Source organism: Podarcis erhardii (genome assembly GCF_964252035.2).
Source record: "Podarcis erhardii genome assembly, chromosome: 1".
In the NCBI taxonomy this organism is placed as follows: Eukaryota; Metazoa; Chordata; class Lepidosauria; order Squamata; family Lacertidae; genus Podarcis; species Podarcis erhardii.
In genome coordinates this window covers 17562135-17583822 of record NC_138497.1, presented here as the reverse complement: position 1 = coordinate 17583822, position 21688 = coordinate 17562135, and the positions used below count along the sequence as shown (strand labels likewise).

The 21688-nt window shown below is 44.7% G+C and overlaps 1 protein-coding gene across 4 annotated transcripts in view; it reads left to right on the top strand.

Moving 5' to 3' along the window:
* Nucleotides 1-20363, top strand: part of SLC25A47 (solute carrier family 25 member 47) — a 40099-nt gene extending 19736 nt beyond the window's left edge. For 3 of the 4 annotated variants that reach the window (XM_081865615.1, XM_081865612.1, XM_081865613.1), the window contains 5 exons: nt 8569-8612; nt 9561-9632; nt 10956-11138; nt 13572-13842; nt 17164-20363. In XM_081865615.1, coding sequence (XP_081721741.1) covers nt 8569-8612; nt 9561-9632; nt 10956-11138; nt 13572-13842; nt 17164-17444 — 851 coding nt within the window. In that variant the 3' untranslated portion in view covers nt 17445-20363. Of the gene's footprint in view, nt 1-3911; nt 4033-8568; nt 8613-9560; nt 9633-10955; nt 11139-13571; nt 13843-17163 lie in introns of those variants that run through there. The other variant, XM_081865614.1, reaches the window with a different exon arrangement.
* Nucleotides 20364-21688: the final 1325 nt, after the last annotated feature.

Genomic DNA, 21688 nt, shown 5'->3' with positions numbered 1-21688 from the left:
ATTATGTTCGAGGACTGGGAAAGGTTGTGGACCACTGGGTTGAACTTCACTGCATGTAATGCTCTGAAGGAAAATGTTATGAAAATGATATATAGATGGTACATGACCCCAGTTAAACTTGCCAAAATATACCATTCGTCTGACAATAAATGTTGGAAATGTAAAGAAAATGAAGGAACATTCTTCCACCTCTGGTGGACATGCCCTAAGGTGAAGGCCTTCTGGGAAATGATATACAATGAGTTGAAAAAGGTATTTAAGTATACCTTCACTAAGAAACCAGAGGCCTTCCTTCTGGGTATTGTCGGCCAGAAGGTGTTAAAGAAGGATCGAACATTTTTCATGTATGCAACAACGGCAGCAAGGATTCTCATCGCAAAAAATTGGAAAACTCAAGATTTACCCACACTGGAAGAGTGGCAGATGCAGCTGATGGACTATATGCAACTGGCCGAGATGACTGGCAGAATCCGAGACCTGGGAGAAGAAAAGATGGAGGAAGACTGGGAGAAATTCAAGATGTATCTACAAAAACATTGTAATTTGTTTGAATGTTAAGAAGGATGCTAGATTATAAAAAACTGGCCACCACTAAACTAGATTTAAATTTGATGATAAGTGAGACTAAAGAAAATATAAAAATTTTATTGGAAAAAGTGTTAAATTATATTGGAATGTGTGGACATGAGATTGTAAACAAGTTGATAATTTGTTTGGAAAAATTTTTTTTTTTTTTAATGATGTAAATGGGAGAGGGGGACGTGAGGGAGTCCAAAGAAGTGAAGAATTTGTTGTTATAAAAGTAAGATTGTTTGATGTGTGCATTTATATTTTAAAAAAAACCTTAATAAATATTTATAAAAAAAATGAAAAAGTTTGCTGACCCTGCTTTAGGTCATCTCTATTTTCATCAGAGAAATGTTGGAGGGTATGTGTAAGTTATGCAACCTCCGAGCCAAGGAGATAAGCAACTATACAACCTTTGGATGGTTACCTGTCATGGATGCTTTAGCTGAGTTTCCTGCATTGCAGGGGGCTCGACTAGATGATCCTTGGGGTCCCTTCCAACTCTACAATTCTTTGATTCTTTGATTCTATGTGATCTGGCCTTCTTGTATTCAGGAAGCACTTGAAGATCTGGATGGTTTTTATTCTTATTCTTTCCTGTTTCCAGACATGGTATACAAGCTGATATCCCTGAGTTCCCAGATCCTAGGACTAGACGCATGCCTCCACAGACTAACTCGCAGGGATGTTGTGATAATAATGAGATTAGGATATGAATTATAATACATCCCGAGCTTTTGATGAAGGTGTAACGCCAGTCTTAGGTAATTAGAGAAGCTCTATGCATGAACATGCTCTTCCTTGTTGGAACACTGAACATAGTTTAAAGAATGGGAGGAGGCCCAATGAGTGTGAGAACCTCCTCTGTAACTTACTTTGTGTAATGATTAATGCACCTGCAGGCTTCCATCCAAATTGAGAAAAAAGAACAACCTAGCTGCGGTTTAAACCAGCAACTTGGGTGGAAGCTGGTTTTGGGGAAAACACATCCAAATGTGGTGCTTCATTGAAAAAAAAAGTGCAAGATACATACAGAGCGACATCAGACTGTGTCTACAATTATGCGGCAACTCACTAGACACAGAATAAATGGGAGTGTGTACACAGTCAAAAAATTAAAAGACGCCTGCTTCTTGGGAAAAAAGCAATGACAAACCTAGACAGCATCTTAAAAAGCAGAGACATCACCTTGCCAACAAAGTCCGTATAGTAAAAGCTATAGTTTTACCAGTAGTGATGTATGGAAGTGAGAGCTGGACCACAAAGAATGCTGATCGCCGAAGAATTGATGCTTTTGAATTATGGTGCTGGAGGAGACTCTTGAGAATCCTATGGACTGCAAGAAGATCAAACCTATCCATTCTTAAGGAAATCAGCCCTGAGTGCTCACTGGAAGGACAAATCCTGAAGCTGAGGCTCCAACACTTTGGGCACCTCATGAGAAGAGAAGACCCTGATGTTGGGAAAGATGGAGGGCACAAGGAGAAGGGGACGACAGAGGATGAGATGGTTGGACAGTGTTCTCGAAGCTACGAACATGGGTTTGACCAAACTGCAGGAGGCAGTGGAAGACAGGAGTGCCTGGCGTGCTCTGGTCCATGGGGTCACGAAGAGTCGGACACGACTAAACGACTCAACAACAACAACAACACAGTCAAAGTAAGATTAGTCAAATAGCAAATAATTTTGACTGCACCACAGGCAGGGTAGGGGTGATTACATGACTCCACCCTAAACCAGACACATTTTTTGCTTAACGTTGTGATTTATTATAGATAAAATGTTTCTTGTACATTGGGGAGCACTAGAATCTAGTGAGAATCTGGTGCTGCCTGATAAGCTGTTGGCCAATGTTGCAAGAAAAAACTGCTCCTTTTCCCTTATGGGGTACCCAAGAGCCCGTATAGAGTCCTTTTGTAGGTTCTAGTTTAGGTCACAGGCTCACCCTATTCATACACAAATGTGTCCTTAAGGCAAGATTTGTGAGCACAGAGACAATGGGGAGGCTTTTCGCATTATTTATTCTCCTTACCCAATAATGCAGTGTGTTCTGTAATATGACATAGATGCAATAATAGGGAGATAGTGGTGGATTTAGGTACGGTAAAGGTAAAGGTAAAGGACCCCTGTACGGTTAAGTCCAGTCAAAGGCGACCATGGGGTGCAGCGCTCATCTCACTTTCAGGCCGAGGGAGCCAGCGTTTGTCCACAGACAGCTTTTCAGGTCATGTGGCCATAATGACTAAACCGCCTCTGGTGCAACGGGACACTGTGACAGAAGCCAGAGCGCACGGACACGCCGTTTACCTTCCCACTGCAGCAGTACCTATTTTTCTACTTGCACTGGCATGCTTTCAAACTGCTAGGTTGGCAGAAGCTAGGACAGAGCAACGGGAGCTCACCCTGTCCCGAGGATTTAAACCGCCAACCTTCTGATCTGCAAGCCCAAGAGGCTCAGTGGTTTAGACACATCATTCCCCTTTATTAGCTGTTGTGTGGCACTTCCCCGGTGTTGCTGCATTATTGCCGTCAGGAGGGACATCCTTGTACTGTACCACAACAGACGTGGGGCAATAAAATAATATACCCCAGAACAAGTTGCAGGATTTTAGCAGGAAGTTACGGGGCTGGCACTGATTGGAAACAAAGCAGTATGCCCACCCTGAAACTTTTGCGGGTGGTGCAAACAACGTTGGTGACTGCCTTGCTTCTTGAGGCTTGAGACCTCTGCCCCAATATCACCTTGAGTTCAAATCATCATGGCACCATGAGTAATAGAGCCAAGTGGAGAGACCGGGACAGGAAATGAGGGAGAGGACCATGCCTGTGCTCTCCCTACAGCTTACCCAGAGCAGACTGGCATGTGAGCCCACACAGAACTCAGTAAAGATCTTAGTTCTAATCTAAAGCCTGCAAGTGCTTTGTCTTAGTGAAACAATCATGAATGCACAATGAACAGGACGTCCGGAAGGGCCCCATGTAAGACTTGCTTCAGAGTAAACACGCTTAGGTTCATGCTGTAAATAGAATTCCTTCTGAGCAGTGGAGAAGTTTCATTCATTGGGGCTGAGGAAGGCCTGGCTGAGGAAGGCCTGCCAGCCTCCCATTGTGCCTGTTTGTTTTGCTTCTCCAGCTGCGGCAGCAGCTTTCAACTTCCATCTCCCCAAGACTATTTTAGGCCCTAGACGCGTCTATGGGTTGCTATATCTGGAGTGTGGAAATCCCCGGAGAATGCTAAATCCATGTTTTTACTGCTGCTCTTGGAGCACTCGTAAAGGTCAGTTGGTGTCCAGAAGGGCTCTGTTGATGAGTCTGGTTTGGCAGATTATTCCTTCGCTTTGCCTCAGCATCAACAGTGTCACACTGGGACTGTGTTCTCTCTGTCTCTCTAAGAGCAAACTCCGTGCTGCTGCTGCGTTGACAGGGCTGGACCCGAAAGAAGGCCACTGTTAATGGAAGAGAGAGGTAAGTATCAACACATTTGGATGAATCCCAAGATATGCAGAAGTAGGTAGGAAGCAGCCAGGGGGACAACTCCACCCCACAAACAGCCCAATGAGGATTGAGCATGTTCAGTGGTCACCTAGGAACAACTAGGGTGGAAGCAGGCGTTGAATTACTTTAGCAAGATCCTAATACCTTATAGTTCTGGCCCGTGGACTGGGTAGAGCCCTGAACAGCTTCAGGCACCTACCTTTGGTGACTCAATAATGTATGCAAAGTACCACAAAGCACATGAGTGCTGACTGTGCATTTGGAAGTGCAGGTTAATGTGAACTGCAAGCACTATGTTGCATGTCGCCCCAATCTCCGAGTGGTGGGAGATTCCAGGGGTTCCTGGTGTTCACCTTTTCTTTTTGGAAATGAGGCACAGTGGAGACTGTGGTGTCTTTGTGATATATGGTTTATTTACACATAGATACAACCTGAGCCTACAGTGCAGGGGTTCACAGCATTAACGCCCCAAGAGAGTTTTGATTCTCTCATAGCTACAGCTTTAAATTCAAACAAAAATAAACCATAGTGCTCTGATCTTGTCTTCAGCTTGCTGTCTTTACTCTTAAACTCTGCCTCAAGTTTTGTCTTTATCTCAGAGCTGAAGTAGGGGCCCTACCCATTTGCCTCCTCTCCTTTGCTTTCTTAATGGCCTATTACCTTTCCTTTGTTCTCTCAATGGCCCATCTCCCAGGTGATCTCGTGAACATGGGAAGCTGGGTCCAGGAATTAGAAGTCTGGCATCCAGGTTAACTCTCCAAGCCTTGATTAAATACTAACACTTGCTCGACCCAGGAATTTAGGGGAGGTCGGCACCCGCAAACTCATAACAATAAACCGGTTGTAGAGTAAAATGTGGGTACAGATGTCTGGATGAAAAGCAGCTTGCAAAAACCTAACCACATGAGAAGCATAACCACATCTGAGGTTTGTATTTACATTATAATTACGCTTATGGTCCTTCACAATTTTCTCAGATTGTGGTACAGCAACATTCTCTTCTCTGTAAGAACAGTAGTCAGTTTATTAACTTTGCTGCTTTCCACATAAACAAGCCTATTAGGAAAGCTGTTGTATTTTTGTCCAGCATTTTTTGCCTTGTCAATGCTGTAGTCTTCACTATATCAGAAGGCTATAATATGCAGCAAAATGTACAGGGAGAAATCAATAAATACCAGCCACAATTGCTATGCTCTGCCTCACCTGTCAGAGACAGTATGCTCCTGAATTGCTGGGAATCACACATAGAGAGTGTGTTATTGTCGTCAGGTCCTGCTCGCAGGCTTCATATAGGTTGGCCACTGTGAGAATGGGATGCTTTCACTAGACCTGCCTGATCCAGTAGTTGCAAAACTAAGTTTCTCTTTCCTCTCCTCTTTCCTGTAGCTCTTTCTCTAAAGCTCCCTCAATCTGCTCTTGAAGGTTTGGGGACTCACCTGGAACAAATTTTGCTGGGTGTGTGTGTGTGTGTGTGTGTGTGTGTGTAGAGAAGAGAAATGAGAAACAGGGCCGGCCCACGCATGAGGCAAGGTGAGGCAACCACCTTAGGTGGCAGGACCGACAGAGGCAGCAGATCCCAGTGTAGATCTTTATTCCCCTCCCCCTTGTCCCTGATGTAATCTTCACTCACTCCTTCCCTGGCGGGGAGGCAGGTGCCATTTTGTGGTTCGCCTCAGGTGTAAAAATGTCTTGGGCCAGCCCTGACTGGAAGTCAAATTGTGCAAGTGACTGGATTTCAATTGTGCAGTTGGGTAGACCATCACTGGATACCACCCTTAATATTTATCTTTCGTACCATGATCGGTTTGGTTTCCTCCTCCTCCAAGTAAACATATACAATATTTCACATCCTCCTCATAGAATCATAGAATCATAGAGTTGGAAGAGACCACAAGGGCCATCGAGTCCAACCCCCTGCCAAGCAGGAAACACCATCAGAGCACTCCTGACATATGGTTGTCAAGGCTCTGCTTAAAGACCTCCAAAGAAGGAGACTCCACCACACTCCTTGGCAGCAAATTCCACTGTCGAGCAGCTCTTACTGTCAGGAAGTTCTTCCTAATGTTTAGGTGGAATCTTCTTTCTTGTAGTTTGGAACCATTGCTCCGTATCCGCTTCTCTGGAGCAGCAGAAAACAACCTTTCTCCCTCCTCTATGTGACATCCTTTTATATATTTGAACATGGCTATCATATCACCCCTTAACCTCCTCTTCTCCAGGCTAAACATGCCCAGCTCCCTTAGCTGTTCCTCATAAGGCATCGTTTCCAGGCCTTTGACCATTTTGGTTGCCCTCCTCCCTTTATTTATGTGTAGTTCTCTTTAAAATGGTATGTATTTGAATCTTTGAATGTGCTATGTGGAAAGGCAATTTTCCACCAAACAACCACATAAACATCTTTGTATTATTGTAAATATATATAGCGATAGCATTTGTTGCTAAGGAAGTACAAAGAATGTGTACTGTTACCATTCTTTATATGTGCCAATCAACCTTATCCCCTCCCTGACCCATTTCAATGCTATAAGCTATGAGCTTAGTAGACACAATTCTCAAAACCTGGCTATACCAGTTTATGGGTTGAAAGACTGCACACCAACACACCCTTTATTGTACTTGCGGTGTTTGTTGTACAACATGAACTATGCATATTGTGGTGTGGTGGAGAGATCTGAATACCCAGACCCTCATTCAGCAGCCTTCCCCACCCTGGCGCCCCCAGATGTTTTGTACGATAATTCCCACCAGTCCCAGCCAGCATGGCCCGTGATCAGGGATGCTGACCTACAACCCCCAATTTCAGAGTATGTTTTTTGTTTTGTTTTGGAGGTGGGGTAGAATTACAAGGGTGGACCATGTGCAGAATTGTTTGACAAGGTTAATGGTGCAATTCTATACATTGCAAGGTGCTACTTGCAAGTAAGGGTATGTTCACATTAGCAGCTTAAAATGCCATGAGGTTATCTCTCCCATTGTGTTTTAAGAGAGCCAGTGTGGTGTAGTGGTTGAGAGTGGTAGACTCGTAATCTGGTGAACCGGGTTCGCTTCCCCGCTCCTCCACATGCAGCTGCTGGGTGACCTTAGGCCAGTCACACTTCTTTGAAGTCTCTCAGCCCCACTCACCTCACAGAGTGTTTGTTGTGGGGGAGGAAGGGAAAGGAGAATGTTAGCCACTTTGAGACTCCTTCGGGTAGTGATAAAGCAGGATATCAAATCCAAACTCTTCTTCTTCTTAAGTCACATCTGCATGGTGTTGTACACATCAGAGAGGGAGTGGAGATGTCTTCACCCAATGCACTTTTTGGTTCTCCTCCTTCAGCCCTGCCGGAACTCCTGTTCATGACGTTGCCATCTGTCCATATGTGCTCATTTCGCACATGTGCAACGCCTGTCTCAAATGTACACACCTGGCTTAAGTGCAAAGTGAATGTGGCTTAAGTTTTCTGGTCTTACTGAAGTTGGTTCTCTGTGAGGTGAATGTATCGCTTCTGAAACAATTTAACTTACAGATTCAGGTAGGTAGCCGTCTTGGTCTGACGCAGTCGAAATACAGGGCAGTGCCCTTCAGCTCTCTATATTGGACAAACAGGCCAAACCCTACGCCAAAGGATAAATGGACATAAATCTGACATCAGGAATCACAAGCCAGACAAGCCAGTAGGAGAACACTTCAATCTCCCAGGATATTCTATACAAGATCTCAAAGCAGCTGTCTTATCACAAAAGAATTTCAGAAATAGACTTGAAAGAGAAGTTGCTGAATTACAACGTATTACTAAACTGAAAGGGATGCGGGTGGCGCTGTGGGTTAAACCACAGAGCCTAGGGCTTGCCGATCAGAAGGTCGGTGGTTTGAATCCCCGTGACGGGGTGAGCTCCCGTTGCTCGGCCCTGCTCCTGCCAACCTAGCAGTTCGAAAGCACGTCAAAGTGCAAGTAGATAAATAGGCACCGCTCCGGTGGGAAGGTAAACGGCGTTTCCATGTGCTGCTCTGGTTCGCCAGAAGCAGCTTAGTCATGCTGGCCACATGATCCAGAAGCTGTCTGCGGACAAATGCCGGCTCTCTCGGCCTATAGAGCGAGATGAGTGCGCAACCCCAGAGTCGTCTGTGACTGGACCTAATGGTCAGGGGTTCCTTTACCTATACTAAACTGAAAACTATGGAGAGACCTGGTCTGAATAGAGATATTGGATTCTTGTCTCATTACGTATGCTAAAGCTATTTTTGGTCACCTGCATACTATCCCTTCCTTTTTCCTGTAGGACTAATTGCAGTTGTTAACAGTCATCAACAGGTTTACCATACCCATTGAGTCAATCACCCATCTCCTACTACCCTCCTGAGAACCGCCCCCCCCCAATATATAAGTGTCTGGTGACTTCTGTTTCAGTGTATCTGAAGAAGTGTGCATGTACACAAAAGCTTATACCCAGAACAAACTCAGTTGGTCTCTAAGGTGCAATTTTTTAATTTTAAAAATTTAACTTAGAATTTAACTGTTTCAGGTGGTGTTAGTGCTGCAGTCGGATATCCATTGGACACAATCAAGGTATTTCAAAGTTTAGTTTTCTTAACTACAATCAAATCTCCCAAGTCACAAGGTAAAATGGAGAGAACTCTTCTCCACCCCGTTTCAGAGCTGAAAGCAGCTAGGATGAGTGTGTGAGGCGGTTTTCACCACTGCAGTGGTTTCTCTACCCAACAGCTCATAAACTATGGTTTGCCAGGAGGAATTCCAGGACTCCTCCATTTTCTGCTTCCTCAGCTTCTCCCAATCCTTTCAACATACTCTCAGGACCAAACTAGAAATTACATTGTGAGATCTGTAGGTGCCTCCAATCTTGTCCCTCTTTTGTGGGAGAGATTCAAGCACATACTATAAATTCAGTGTTAGAGGTATAGGTTGGTTGCTCGAGAACAATCAGGCAATATGCTGCAATAGTCTGTTTTAAAGCTTTCTTATTGGTGATAAAAACTTTTGGAAAGCAGAGCGCCTCTATTCCGTGTCTTGCTCATTCACTGGCAGAATCTGAGAGTGGGCGGTCCTTAAACCTTCCCCAGCAGAGTAGTTTCTTGATGCCCAGTCTGCGCCTCCCCTCTCTGCGCGAAAGCCTACTGCGCAAGGAAGGCGTGGGTAACGGGGGACCTCTCTCCTCCCCGCTTTGCTCAGGCAAGGTGTCCTGGCACCACCTCACCTCCTCCAAGCCCTGCATCTCCTCTCCACTAGAGGTGTGGCTACCTTCCTCCGCTGAGGAAGTGCTGCTTCCCACAATCTTTGGGGGCTCTCTGTAATCCATTCGGCTTTTCCCCTCTCGCCCCTGAGTTGATGGCAGTTCCTTGACATTCAGCTTTGTGCAATGGATTAAAGCATTCTGTCACCCTAGTGCAATAAGTTCACTTTTCATGCTAATTTGATGCCTCACCCACTTGCAAAATTACCAATGAAATGTTTCTTTCCCCCAAGATGAAATGAATGACAGATTGTCCCATTTAACAGGTGAGGATTCAGACTCAGACAAGTTATCGTGGAATATGGCACTGTATCAGAGAGACATACAGAACTGAAAAAGTACGTATGGTAAAATTCCTGTTGATGAAGGGTTGATTTGCTTCATCATGTCTGCTTGACTTGGGGCGGATCCACACCATACATTTAAAACATATTTAATGCGCATTTAAAGCAAATGACTTCCTCCAAAGAAACCTGGGAGCTGTGGTTTGTTAAGGGTGCTGGGAATTGTAGGTTGATGTGGCAAACTACAGTTCTTAAGAGAAAAACCCAGTGTCTGTCCAACATTAAGGAATGGCTTTATTACAATGACTCTGGGACAGAGCTATTGTGGCCTAACACTGCATATTTCACACAGTTGTGTGAATGGCTGAATAACAGTTAATTGCAGACATGGGTTGGGTGGAAAATGAGGGGAGGGATTTTTAACACTTTGCTCTCTACAGCAGTCCTGAAGCAGATTGCCCCCCACACATCTATTTCAGCAAATGAGAGCTTTCCACCTGCCACCAATGCAAATAAGAGACTTTCAGTCCAATTCAGGGATGTAGCGTGGGGGGAGGTCAAGAGGTTAAAAATCCGTTTCCCACACCAATGTTTCAATCTGGATTTGGTCCCCAATCCTGAATTCTAAAAACCCCTTTGTGCAATTGCTAACTGCATCGAGTGTTAGGGTTTGGCCCTAAGGCTAAGGTTGGTTGTGTTTAAGAATACCTGTGAACAAGAACCTGATTCTGGGTGCACTGGGCCTCGTAAGCACCTAGAACAGGGCTGGGAATCCTGGTATCCTCCAGATGTTGCTGCACTACCACTCCCATCATGGCTGGAATTGATGGGATTTGGAGTCCAACAATATCTGAAGGGCCACAGGTTACATATCCCTGACCTAGAGGTTTCATAGAATCATAGAACTGTAGAGTTGGAAGGGACCATGAGGATCTAGTCCAGTGTTTCCCAAATATTGGGACTCCAGCTGATTTTGGACTACAGTTCCCATCATCCCTGATCACTGGTCCTGCTAGCCAGGGATGATGGGAGTTGTAGTCCAAAAACAGCTGGAGACCCAAGTTTGGGAAACTCTGATCTAGTCCAACCTGCTACAATACAGGAATCTTTCACCCAATGTGTGGCTTGAACCCACAACCCTCAGATTAAGAGAGTAATTCTCTACCGACAGAACTATCACCTTCTCCTTTCCTCGATGAGTACCAAACCTAAAGACAAACTGTGAGGTGTCCTTTATTCTATTATAATTAATTTCCTTATTACTAGAAAGCCAAAGAAAAAAACCAGCTGCTGTGACTTTCATATTATGGAGACTTGGGAAGGTTAGGTAAGATTAGCTTGGCTAACCCTTTCTTCTCACTTTTCTATGCAAACCAGGTGCTGGGTTTCTACCGAGGGGTGTCGATGACTGTCATAACTGCATCGTTTATTACATCGTGCTCTTTTGGCATCTACAAAAACATCCTTTATAACATCTGCCGATTTCGATATGGCTCTGCAGACAGAAAGCCGTCAAAGGCAGACGTGTCTTTTGCGGCAGCTGCTACTGGTGCAATCCGGGTAGGTTACGAGTAAAATAATGTTTTGTTTTGTTTTTAACTGCAAGGAATGAAAGTTTATGCACAAATCCAATCTGGTTGGGAGAAGGCCAAAGCCACACACAAAGCTAGGGCTGCCATACATTATTGAGATTTCAAAGGCAGAATTGACGTCCGGCGGGAACGTGAAAGGCAGTGCCTTGTCCTAGATCAGGGGTCAGCAAACTTTTTCAGCAGGGGGCTGGTCCACTGTACCTCAGACCTTGTGGGGGGGCCAGACTTAGTCCCAGAAATAACCCAGAGATGCATTTTAAATAAAAGCACACATTCCACTCATGTAAAAAACACCAGGCAGGCCCCACAAATAACCCAGAGATGCATTTCAAATAAAAGGACACATTCCACTCATGTAAAAAACACCAGGCAGGCCCCACAAATAACCCAGAGGTGCATTTTAAATAAAAGGGCACATTCTATTCATGTAAAAACATGCTGATTCCCAGACCATCCGCGGGCTGGATTTAGAAGGCGATTGGGCTGGATCCGGCCCCCGGGCCTTAGTTTGCCTACCCACATCCTAGATCTTAGGCAAGTCAATCAATTAATTTTGGCGTTTTTCTTTGGGAATTTATTGAATGGGATGAGGGATTTATTGAAATACAGACAGGTAGACTTTAATTAGAAATAATGAACTGTTGTGAAGTTGGCGGAAGTCCACAATAAGTGTGTTTCTTTTTTTGAAATGTCTTAGTTTATTGAAGAATGAACTAATGTTGTTTTATGTATGCTCCCTTTTTTTCTTTTTCTTTTCTTTCTTTTTCTTTTTTAGATTTAAATGTACTTACAAAAGGCATATATTTATATCCCTTACTTCTTTCTTCCTTTCTGGAGTTTCTGCTTTTATTCTTTTCTTTTTTGCTCTCTCTACATAAGCTTTTGTATTTTCTTTTTTTTTTAAAGTTTGTGCATTTTGATTTATGTATATGTGCAATACAATCAATTTAAGAAAAAGGCAAGTCAATCTATTAATTTTGGCGTTTTTGGCCTTTGGGGTGTCCTGGTAAAGCACTCTTATTCCACTTTAACAGTCATGCCTTCTCCCAAAGAATCCTGGGAATTGTAGCTTGTTGTGGCTGCTGGGAGTTGTTAGGAGACCCTTAACAAACTACAGTTCCCAGGATTGTTTGGGAGGAAATCATAAAGGTTAAACTGGAATAAGGTTGGCACCTATCTGTCCTGGGAGACAATGGAGGAGTGCGCCTTTGGGGATGAAGTCAAACCATTGGTGTGGCTGTAGAGACAGATATGGGAGAGGCATGTTTTGCTGTAGATTCTGCTATGTAGAAGTAGCTAAAGTGGTGCCTTCTGGTTATTGAGCACCAACCAGTATGGCCAGTGCTCACAGATGAGGGGAATTCTAGTCCAACAACATTTGAAGAGCACTAGTGTTTGTGGTTGCTCGAGAGCGAACAGTCAAGACCCCCACTGGTCTTTTCAAGGCTTTATTATTGGTGCAAAAACATTCACAGTGCAGAACGACTCACTTCCATGTCTGCTCAGTCACTAGCAGAATCTGCGCAGAGAGGGCATGGGCAAAGGGGGACCTGCCTCCCCCACCGCTTTGCTCAGGCTCTCCCTTGCATCCTCCGAGCCCTGCATCCCTTCGCCACCGGAGGCGTGGCTTCCTTCCTCCCCGGAAGAAGAGCTGCTTCTCACACAACTGCCCTTCCACCTCTCACCTCTGAGCTGATGGCAGTCCCCTGACAACTAGATTTGGCTTCTTCTGGTACAGACCAGTAATGGTGTTCATGTAACGTGTTATACTTAAAGCACTGAAGTTTCTTGATTATCGAAAGTGATCCCTGTGGAAAACATCCGTGTTATATCATCTGTCCCTCATCATTTTGTTGTTGTTATGTACTTTTGTGTTTTCATTGTGTATTTTAATGTTGCAAACTGTCCTGTGATCTTTGAAGGGTGGCATATAAATTTTATAAATAATAACAAGAAGAAGAGCAACAAGATTGTATTACTCGTGTAATTAGTTTCCAGAAGACTATGCATGTTAGGCTCTTGCAGTGAAACCTCTGATCTATATACACTAAGGCAGGCACGTCCAAAGTCTGTTTCAGGGTCTAATATGGCCCGGCGGTCGATTTAATCCAGCCCCCCTGGCAGTATATGTCCTGAGGTAAAATCCCCCAAAAAGTTCAGCATTGTAAAAAAAGCTCAACAACTTCAATCCTAAAAAAATCTCAACAGCTTGTTCACAGCCCTCACACATGTTCACTTCATCAAATCTGGCCCTCTTTGAAAAAAGTTTGGGCACCCCATAATACATGAGTTTGGACCCTAGGCTCTGTATCTTCATGGTCTGGTCTGGGCATGTGTGGGTGATGAGCTTCTACAGGAAACATCTCTTTCTAGACCACTAATTCCTAATTACACCCTTCAGGTTGTGCTAATGTCACCTGCAGAGTTGGCCAAAGTGAGACTACAGATCCAGAAAGATCCCTTGGCTATTCCACCCCACGTCCTGATCTCCAAGCCTAAGTACCAAGGAGCTGTGCACTGCCTGCGGACTGTCGTGAAGGAGGAAGGTTTCAGGGGTCTATACAAGGGGTCTTTGGCTCTGATGTGGAGAGACTGCTGCTCATCTGTCGTCTATTTCCTCACCTACAACGTCCTGTGCGACTGGCTTACTCCAGCGGGCAAAGACAGAGCAGGTGTGTGCATTAAATGAGAAGGGCTTGTTTCAGGAGTTTTGAAAAACCTGTCTTCATAGCATCTTCCTTGGAGTCACCACAATTCTGCAACTTTCATATAGAGTGTTTGTTCCCGGCGCTGAGTTATCATGGCTAGCAGCCATTGATAGCTGCCTGCTCTGTGAATTTGCCCAATGCTCTTTTAAATATTCTGTGGGAGAAAGCTCTTAATTTTGTCTGCCCTGAATCTCCCAGCCTATAGCTTCTTTGGATGTCCCCAAGTTCTAGTGTCAAGTCCTCTCTCTACCGTTCTGTAACCCCTTGGGGTTTGCATGCCTACAGCAAACAGGGGAAGCTGGATGTTGACACCTCCCTCTTGCACTTAGGTGCTGCTGCTGCTGTTTTGGCTACGTAAGCAGCGGCACTCAAACCGGAAAATAGATGGGAATGATTAGAACAGAGTATTATCATTGGCACAATTTGCTCCAGTTGTGTAATATGCTCGGAGCGCCTGTTATGAAATTCTATTTGAGCTTCTCTTGTGTAACTGGTTAACTCAGAGGCCGCGTCCTCTGATGTCATCCAAGAACTCTTCCTCTCCAACTTCCCCCTCGAATGCTTATTAACTGCAGTCATGCCGGCTAACTGCACCTTTCAAATGCATCGCTAAAGCCTATACAGCTCGGGTGTAGAGGCACCTTCTAAATGATGAAATGGATTTTATTTTTAGCTCTTCACTAATCCCAGAGGCATGATAGCCCATCTCATGCAACGTGTAGGGAAGGAGGAAGGGAGAGGAGAGGCCAGCGACCCTGGAAGCATTTTCACAGGTGCCTGGGCCGGGATGGGGGGCCAGAGCATGACAAATGTCTCAAGTATTTCAGGCACATTTTTACATCTTATTAAATGGGGAAATAATAAAGCTATAAGCGATCTCAGTCAATATTGCTGCAATGAGTTGAATCACAATCACAGGTGGACCTGACTTTAGAAAAAAGAAACCGAAGAATTAGCAATTGTTCAAAGCAAAAATACAGAACATGTTCAGAACATCAGTCAGCGTCCCTCCCCACACAAATAATCCCTGTGGGGTGGGGGGTGGGGTGGAGTTCCATCCTCTCTGTGTTCCTCCCACAATTTATACAGTCTATCTAGTAGGTTAGCCTGAGGAAATAGGATAGCCTGTTCATGCATATGGGTTTTTATTTTATAATATAAAGGTAGAATATTTGTGCTGACACATGGAACAGGAAGAGTGCACAGCTACAAACGGAGGGAGGAATTCAAGGTTGCACTGCTACAAATGATCAGTTTCTGTTTGCCTGGTGGAACAATCTCTCCTCTCCCTGTGTACTAGTCCAGGGGATCTCCAGAACAAGTGGGGTTTTTTTTTGCGGGGGAGGCAGGGTGTGAGGAAGGAGTGGCAAGCCCCATTGTGCAAGGGAAAGTCATTGTGGATTCACTGTGTCCCACCCAAATTTCTTGCCTCATTGGGAAGCAGTGGCAGCTGATGCTTCTAGGAAAAATGGTTCTGGTACTCACTGTAACAACTTCATGCTAAGTGCCACACTTTAAACCAAGGCTTTTCTTCTAGAAAGAAAAGGTGCCAGTTCTGTGTACCCCTTGAGCACCCCCAGAAAAAAGCACCGGTAATAACAAACAAAATAATAACCCCGCCGCTCCAGTTTAAAAGGCCATAGATTGCTTTAGGTAAAGGTAAAGGGACCCCTGACCATTAGGTCCAATCGTGACTGACTCTGGGGTTGCAGTGCTCATCTCGCTTTATTGGCCAAGGGAGCCGGCGTACAGCTTCCGGGTCATGTGGCCAGCATGACTAAGCCGCTTCTGGCGAACCAGAGCAGCGCACGGAAACGCCGTTTACCTTCCTGCCGGACCGGTACCTATTTATCTACTTGCACTTTGATGTGCTTTCGAACCGCTAGGTTGGCAGGAGCAGGGACTGAGCAACGGGAGCTCACCCCGTTGCGAGGATTCGAACCGCCGACCTTCTGATCAGCAAGCCCTAGGCTCAGTGGTTTAACCCACAGTGCCACCCGCGTCCCACTCACTTTAATCAATGGGACTTGATTTCGAGTCTGGCTCTCACATGGAGATTCCCGTAAATGTTGTGTATGGATTGCACAACTGGCTGATTTAATCATGCAACCTGGTTTAACCAAGCCGTAGAGACCAAGGCTGTGTACACACCATACATTTAAAGCAATGCAGTTTGTAAAGGGTGGTGGGAATGGTAGCTCTGTGAGGGGTAAACTACAGTTTCCAGGAAGCTCTGGGAGAAGCTATGTGCTTTAAATATATGAAGTATAGTCAGCCTTTGATGTGGGAAAGCTGAACGTATTTAGAACCTTTCAGCGGCCAGCTAGATGACCGCTCAATCAAATTTAATTAGGATTTGAAGAGAAAGGGAATCCACTTGTCCCGGATGCCGGAGAAAGGGGAAGCTTCAGAAAGCAGAGCCTCTTAAGAAAGGCCTGCCTGATGTTTCACAGAAGGTATGTCAAGAATCTTGTGCATGGACTACGGAGTGCAGGTCAAAGAGGCAGCAAGACATATAATTCCAACAGGGGATATCTGCTCTCGAAGCTCATTAGCAGATTTCTCTGTGTGCTTAATCCCAATATGAGATACTTGCAAAGTATCTTCTTACAGTCTTCCTTCCATAGTTCAGAGCTGATTGGAAGCAACTGCCCTGCATAAATTAGGCCTCTCTCATGGCCATCAACCTCTCTGCCTATTACGCCACAGTAGAGCCTTATCATCTTATCTGCTGCTTGTGGGAACTAGCCTTAGGTAGGACTTGAGTCAGGATAAGGAACTTGGCCAGGGGCAGCAGAAAGTGGATTAGCCACTATTTGGCATCTGGTTCAAGCTGGTAGACCTTGAGATTCTGGGCGTGAAAAGAGTAGACCCCACAAGACTTAAGTCTGCCCACTGCTGATCTGGAAGACAATAATAATACCACTACTTAAGAGGGCATAGCTAGCTAAGTTATACTCAAGAGTAGACCCATTGAAATTAGCATGTCTATTAGCAGCTGCAGTCCCAAGGGCAAGCCAGGGAGATTCTCCTACCCACAATTAGTTTTAATGTATCTATGTGGGTTTTTTTGTTTGTAAGTTACTTTGGGTTGCCACAGGCAAGATAAAGTGGCTAAGAAATTTAATAATAAATAAAAACTATTTCAAATGTCCAAAAAATAATAATCAAAATCAACAAAACACATGTCAACATTCTGCATTCTAATTAAAGAGCAATGCCCGTTTCTCCTCTGCAAACCTATCTTGCTGTCAGTTTAACGCTGCTTATAATTACGTTTTGCAGACTTATGGGCTGTGCTTCTTTCTGGAGGCTGCGCTGGAGTCCTGGCCTGGGGCACGGCCACCCCAATGGATGTCATCAAATCCCGGATGCAGGTGGATGGCGAGGGCCTGCGCAGATACTCCGGATTAGTACACTGTGTGAGGGACAGCATAAGAGAAGAGGGGGTGAGAGTCCTCTTCAAAGGCCTCGGACTAAACTCCATACGCGCTTTCCCTGCAAATATGATGGTGTTCTTTACTTACGAAGGTGTGCTTAGGCTAGGCGAACACTGGATGAAATAAAGGGTGCATTGCAGCCATCGCTAGCTGGCATCCTCGAGAGCTGGGCCGGGGAACCTTTGCCATCAGAGGGCCATGTACAAACGGGTGGGACAACGAATGCTAAATTCATCTTTGTACAGTAGGGTAGTTTCTACACACAGTTGTGCACCCCTCTCTATCTTCCATCCAGGCATTCAAGGGGCATTATTATAATTGAAGGACACATTCCAGCCAGGCAAAAACACTCAAGGACCAGTGAGGGGTGTGGCCTAGGGAGAGGGGTGTGACCAGAGAGGGGCGTGGTCTAGAAAGTCTCAAGGGCCAAACAGAGAGGTCTGGAGGGCCACAGTTGCCCTCTGTGCTGGAGGCTCCCCCATCCCTGCACCTGGAGGACACCAGGTTGGCAAAGGCTGCTTCACTGCAATATCAGCTCTCCAAAGCGGTCTTTTCCTTTCGGAATGCTCAACCGAATTTCTTTCGAGAAAGCTGTCTGTGCATTGAGAAATTATTATTATTTATTCGATTTGCATTGCACTTGCTACATAGAGAGTCCCTAAGCAACTGACATAAAGCATGACATATTTTCTGAAAAAAAGAACATCGCATTGCAATAAAAACCATACAAAGACCCATGGAACAGACCCAGCAAAACAGGAGCAGCAAAAAAAAAAAAAAAAAAAAAGTCAGAAGCAAGACGTATCATCGAGCAACACGGCAATCCTTCAGATGCCTGGGAGAAGAGAGATTTTACCTTTCATCTGGTGTGGAAAGGATGCTGGCACCAGGCTTGGGAAGACATTCCACAGATAGGAAGCCACAACTGAAAAGGCCCTGCCCTTCTTGTCACTTGCTGAACGTTCTTTGGAGGGGCGCTCTGAGGGCCCCAGATGAAGACCTGGGGGCCCAGGTAAGCCACCCTGTGGTCCCTTGATGAAGGATGGTATATAAATTTAATAATAACTTAATATTCATTGCACACATACGCTGTTCTGCTCACCTTTGCTTCTGACCCCACCCATCACTGGCTGCTGGCCCTTACAAGGTTGCTCAGAAAGGAATGTGGTCCTCCTGCTGAAAAAGGGTTCTCCATCCCTGATTTAATTCTGGGTTCATCTGTTTTCCATATCCAGACATGGACGCCTCACTTTAGAAACAGGTGCACATGACTATCGCTGCCTGAAGTTGCTTAAAGCTAAAAATTTGCAAGTGTAAAGGCAGAAGGAAAAATGAACACATACAGAGATCTGGATTTGCCAGTGATGGGCAATGGAAGAGTTTGATGTTCTAAACATTTCATTGACCCCAAATTACTCGTTACTGAACAAACAATAGAGCTGTTCACCAGAGATGCACGAAAAGCTCAAGGCCACCGGCAGAAACAAGACACCACATGTAACATTCCATGTCCAAGAATTGCTTTGCTGGAAAACTGCGGCTTGCAGTGGGAAGGCACATGTTGCATGAAAGGCTATTAATGGCCTTCCATTTACAACATGCTTTGCTTGACAAGGAAAAGTCGGCACTTTTAATTCTGTTCTCCCATTTATGCCATTGCAATCTCATTCATTCCCAGACAAGTGCTTTTTTACAAGCTCTGCAAGGGGAACTGGCTTTTGTGAGCACTAAGGGAATTTGGCATGCTGGATTAGAGTATCACGGCATGCTCAGGCAATTGGAACTACCCTTAGGCAAACCTTTGCAAAAACAGTGCTAGGTGGTTCACATTAAATTATGTGAAACTGTCGTTCTCTACCCTGCTCTCCCCAATTTTCATTAGGGAAGCTGTATTTGTCTGCTGCAGGCGTGAGCTTTCGTGGACTCTTAAGTTTCGTGTTATCTTAAGTTGGCAGGTACACATGGTTTTGTGTGTGTGTGTGTGTGTGAGAGAGAGAGAGAGAGAGAGAGAGAGCGATATTGATTGTAAACAGTTTAGAGTGTAATTTTATTTTGTTAAAGCTCAAATGTATTAAAATCTTACAATGACAATTCTTAAAGCAGTGCTGAGAACAACACTGGGAAACTAACCCACATTTTAGGGTAAAAACTCATTATTTTCCTCCAGTACACAGGTGATAGAACTGAATTTCTTGATTCAGCCATGTGATCTGGTTTCACTGCTCGTTTCCTGTTGAGATTCCTTTCCTGTGCAGCAGTGGCTTTCAGGCTGTGCATTGGGAATTCCTGGAGCTACTCAGAAGCTCATGAAAAGTTTTTTGATGAATAACAGCAAATAGGTTTCCTGAAAAAGACAGCAGGGGCACCGCTATCGAACTTCCCTGTATGCACTGCTCCAGCTTTGGGGCCCCAGCCCTTGCTGGGCTCAGACTCCAGATACCCCCAGCTAGCCTGGCCAATGACCTAGGGACCTAAGGTTGTTTGAGGTCATGCTCTCAGTTCACAATGGGCAAGGATGTAGCCCAATTGTGCCCCCGCATGAACTGAGGGTGCACCCTTGAACGTGTAGCTCATTGGAAAGTGTTTCCAGCACTTTAATGAACCGCTGTACTATACCATTAGAAACTGTACAGTCCTCAACAAGAACATGCAAGTCCATCTGGCCCATGAGTTTGCGGTGACCTGAGACTATTGCAAGAGCTAGCAAATATTGCTTCATATAGCGTCTGCTCCACAAACAGCTCACTACAAGTTTTGTTGTTCTGTATGGGACAATGACAATAAAGATTATCGTATTGTATTATTGTATTAGAAGTGTCCCCTAACCAAAGTTAAAGTGATTTCCACCAGCCTATATTTATGTGCAACATCTGATAATATTTGCATCTTCTGAGTGCTCACACACAAAAACGCACAAGTCTAAACACTAGGTAATAACGGCAAAAACAGCCTTTGTTCTGCAAGATCTCCCTGTTTTTATTGCGTATGGTTTCAGTTTGTACAGTTGCTATGCATGATTAATAAACAATTCCCTTTACACCAGCATTCGTAAACTGCTGTGCAAGATGTCTGAGCAGGGTTGGATTCACTGCAGCCCTTCTTAGCACTTTTCAGAAATAAACTCTCTTTGATTAGCTGCACCATTGTTAACAAAAACGAAACAAAAGACGAAAGCTCATGAACCAGACACACCAACATGATTTGCTACAAGAACGTATGGCAGGTCACAATGCTCCAGTTGCAATTTCCCATCCACACTCACCTGTTGTGGCACCTCAACCTTCAACTAGTTTGATTGTAACTAGCAAAGAAATATTAGGTTGGCGCAGTGTGCTTTCAGTGCATGGAATACAGGTCCGATGCATATAACCCAAACGGCAGATCTCTACTGATGCAGAGTTCCAATGAACTGTGGATTCATGCAGTATCTAATGCTCACTACTTAAAGAAGACAAAAATGGAAACAGGAAGCTTTTGTTTCTGCTTGCATCACAAACCTGAGAACCTGTTGTGTAGGAAATACTCAATGAGGGTTATAGTTTGTGGACTAATTCATGCTGAAAGATTATATGAACAACAGAGAGAGAGAGAGAGAGAGAGAGACAAAGAGAGAGAGACACACAGAGAGAGATAACCAGCTCTTAATCTCAACAATATAAACACAGAAACAAAGATGTCCTTTGTCTTGCAGCCACATTGCTGATGTCACAGCATCGCTTGGCGATTTTTAACTTCCCAGTTATCAGAAAGGCTTGGTTTTTTTTGCCCTTTGTATACAGTGTCTCTACTGTGATAATCTCTTAGCAGTCCATGCTGCCCCTGAGAAATAATAGCTATTATTATTAGTTTCCCTTGCTTTGCAGGGCAAAAACGAGTAACAATTTGCTTGCTGGGCTTGACAAAACCCCCCAAAGTCCAGTATAGACAACTTATAGATACTAGCCAGGTATCATTTGCAGAAAGACTCATCAACCAACCGTCATATGTTCTTAGAACCACTGAGATGTAAGTGACTGCCCAAATGAAACTCGCCAGGCAGAAACACAGCAGGTCTTTAGTTCACACACTACTCGCTTGTGGAGGGCAAGCATGTTGAAAAGGGGCTCAGGGCTGCGCCTTTAGCTATGAAATAAAAGTTTCGTTCTCCTGCTTCCACCATCACCACCGATTGTGCTCAGTAGAATGTCTGAATTGGTGAGGCTGCCTGTGCAATTTGCAACCCTGACTGATCAAGGTTCCAAGTTGCACTGGGAGCCTCCACTCACAGGAAAGAGGTTCCTGCTGCAGAGATCACGCTGGTCAGAATGGTGATGGCAGAAGGAGCAGCTTGACTTGGATGAGATGGTCCCAAGCTCCCTCTCAACCAGCTT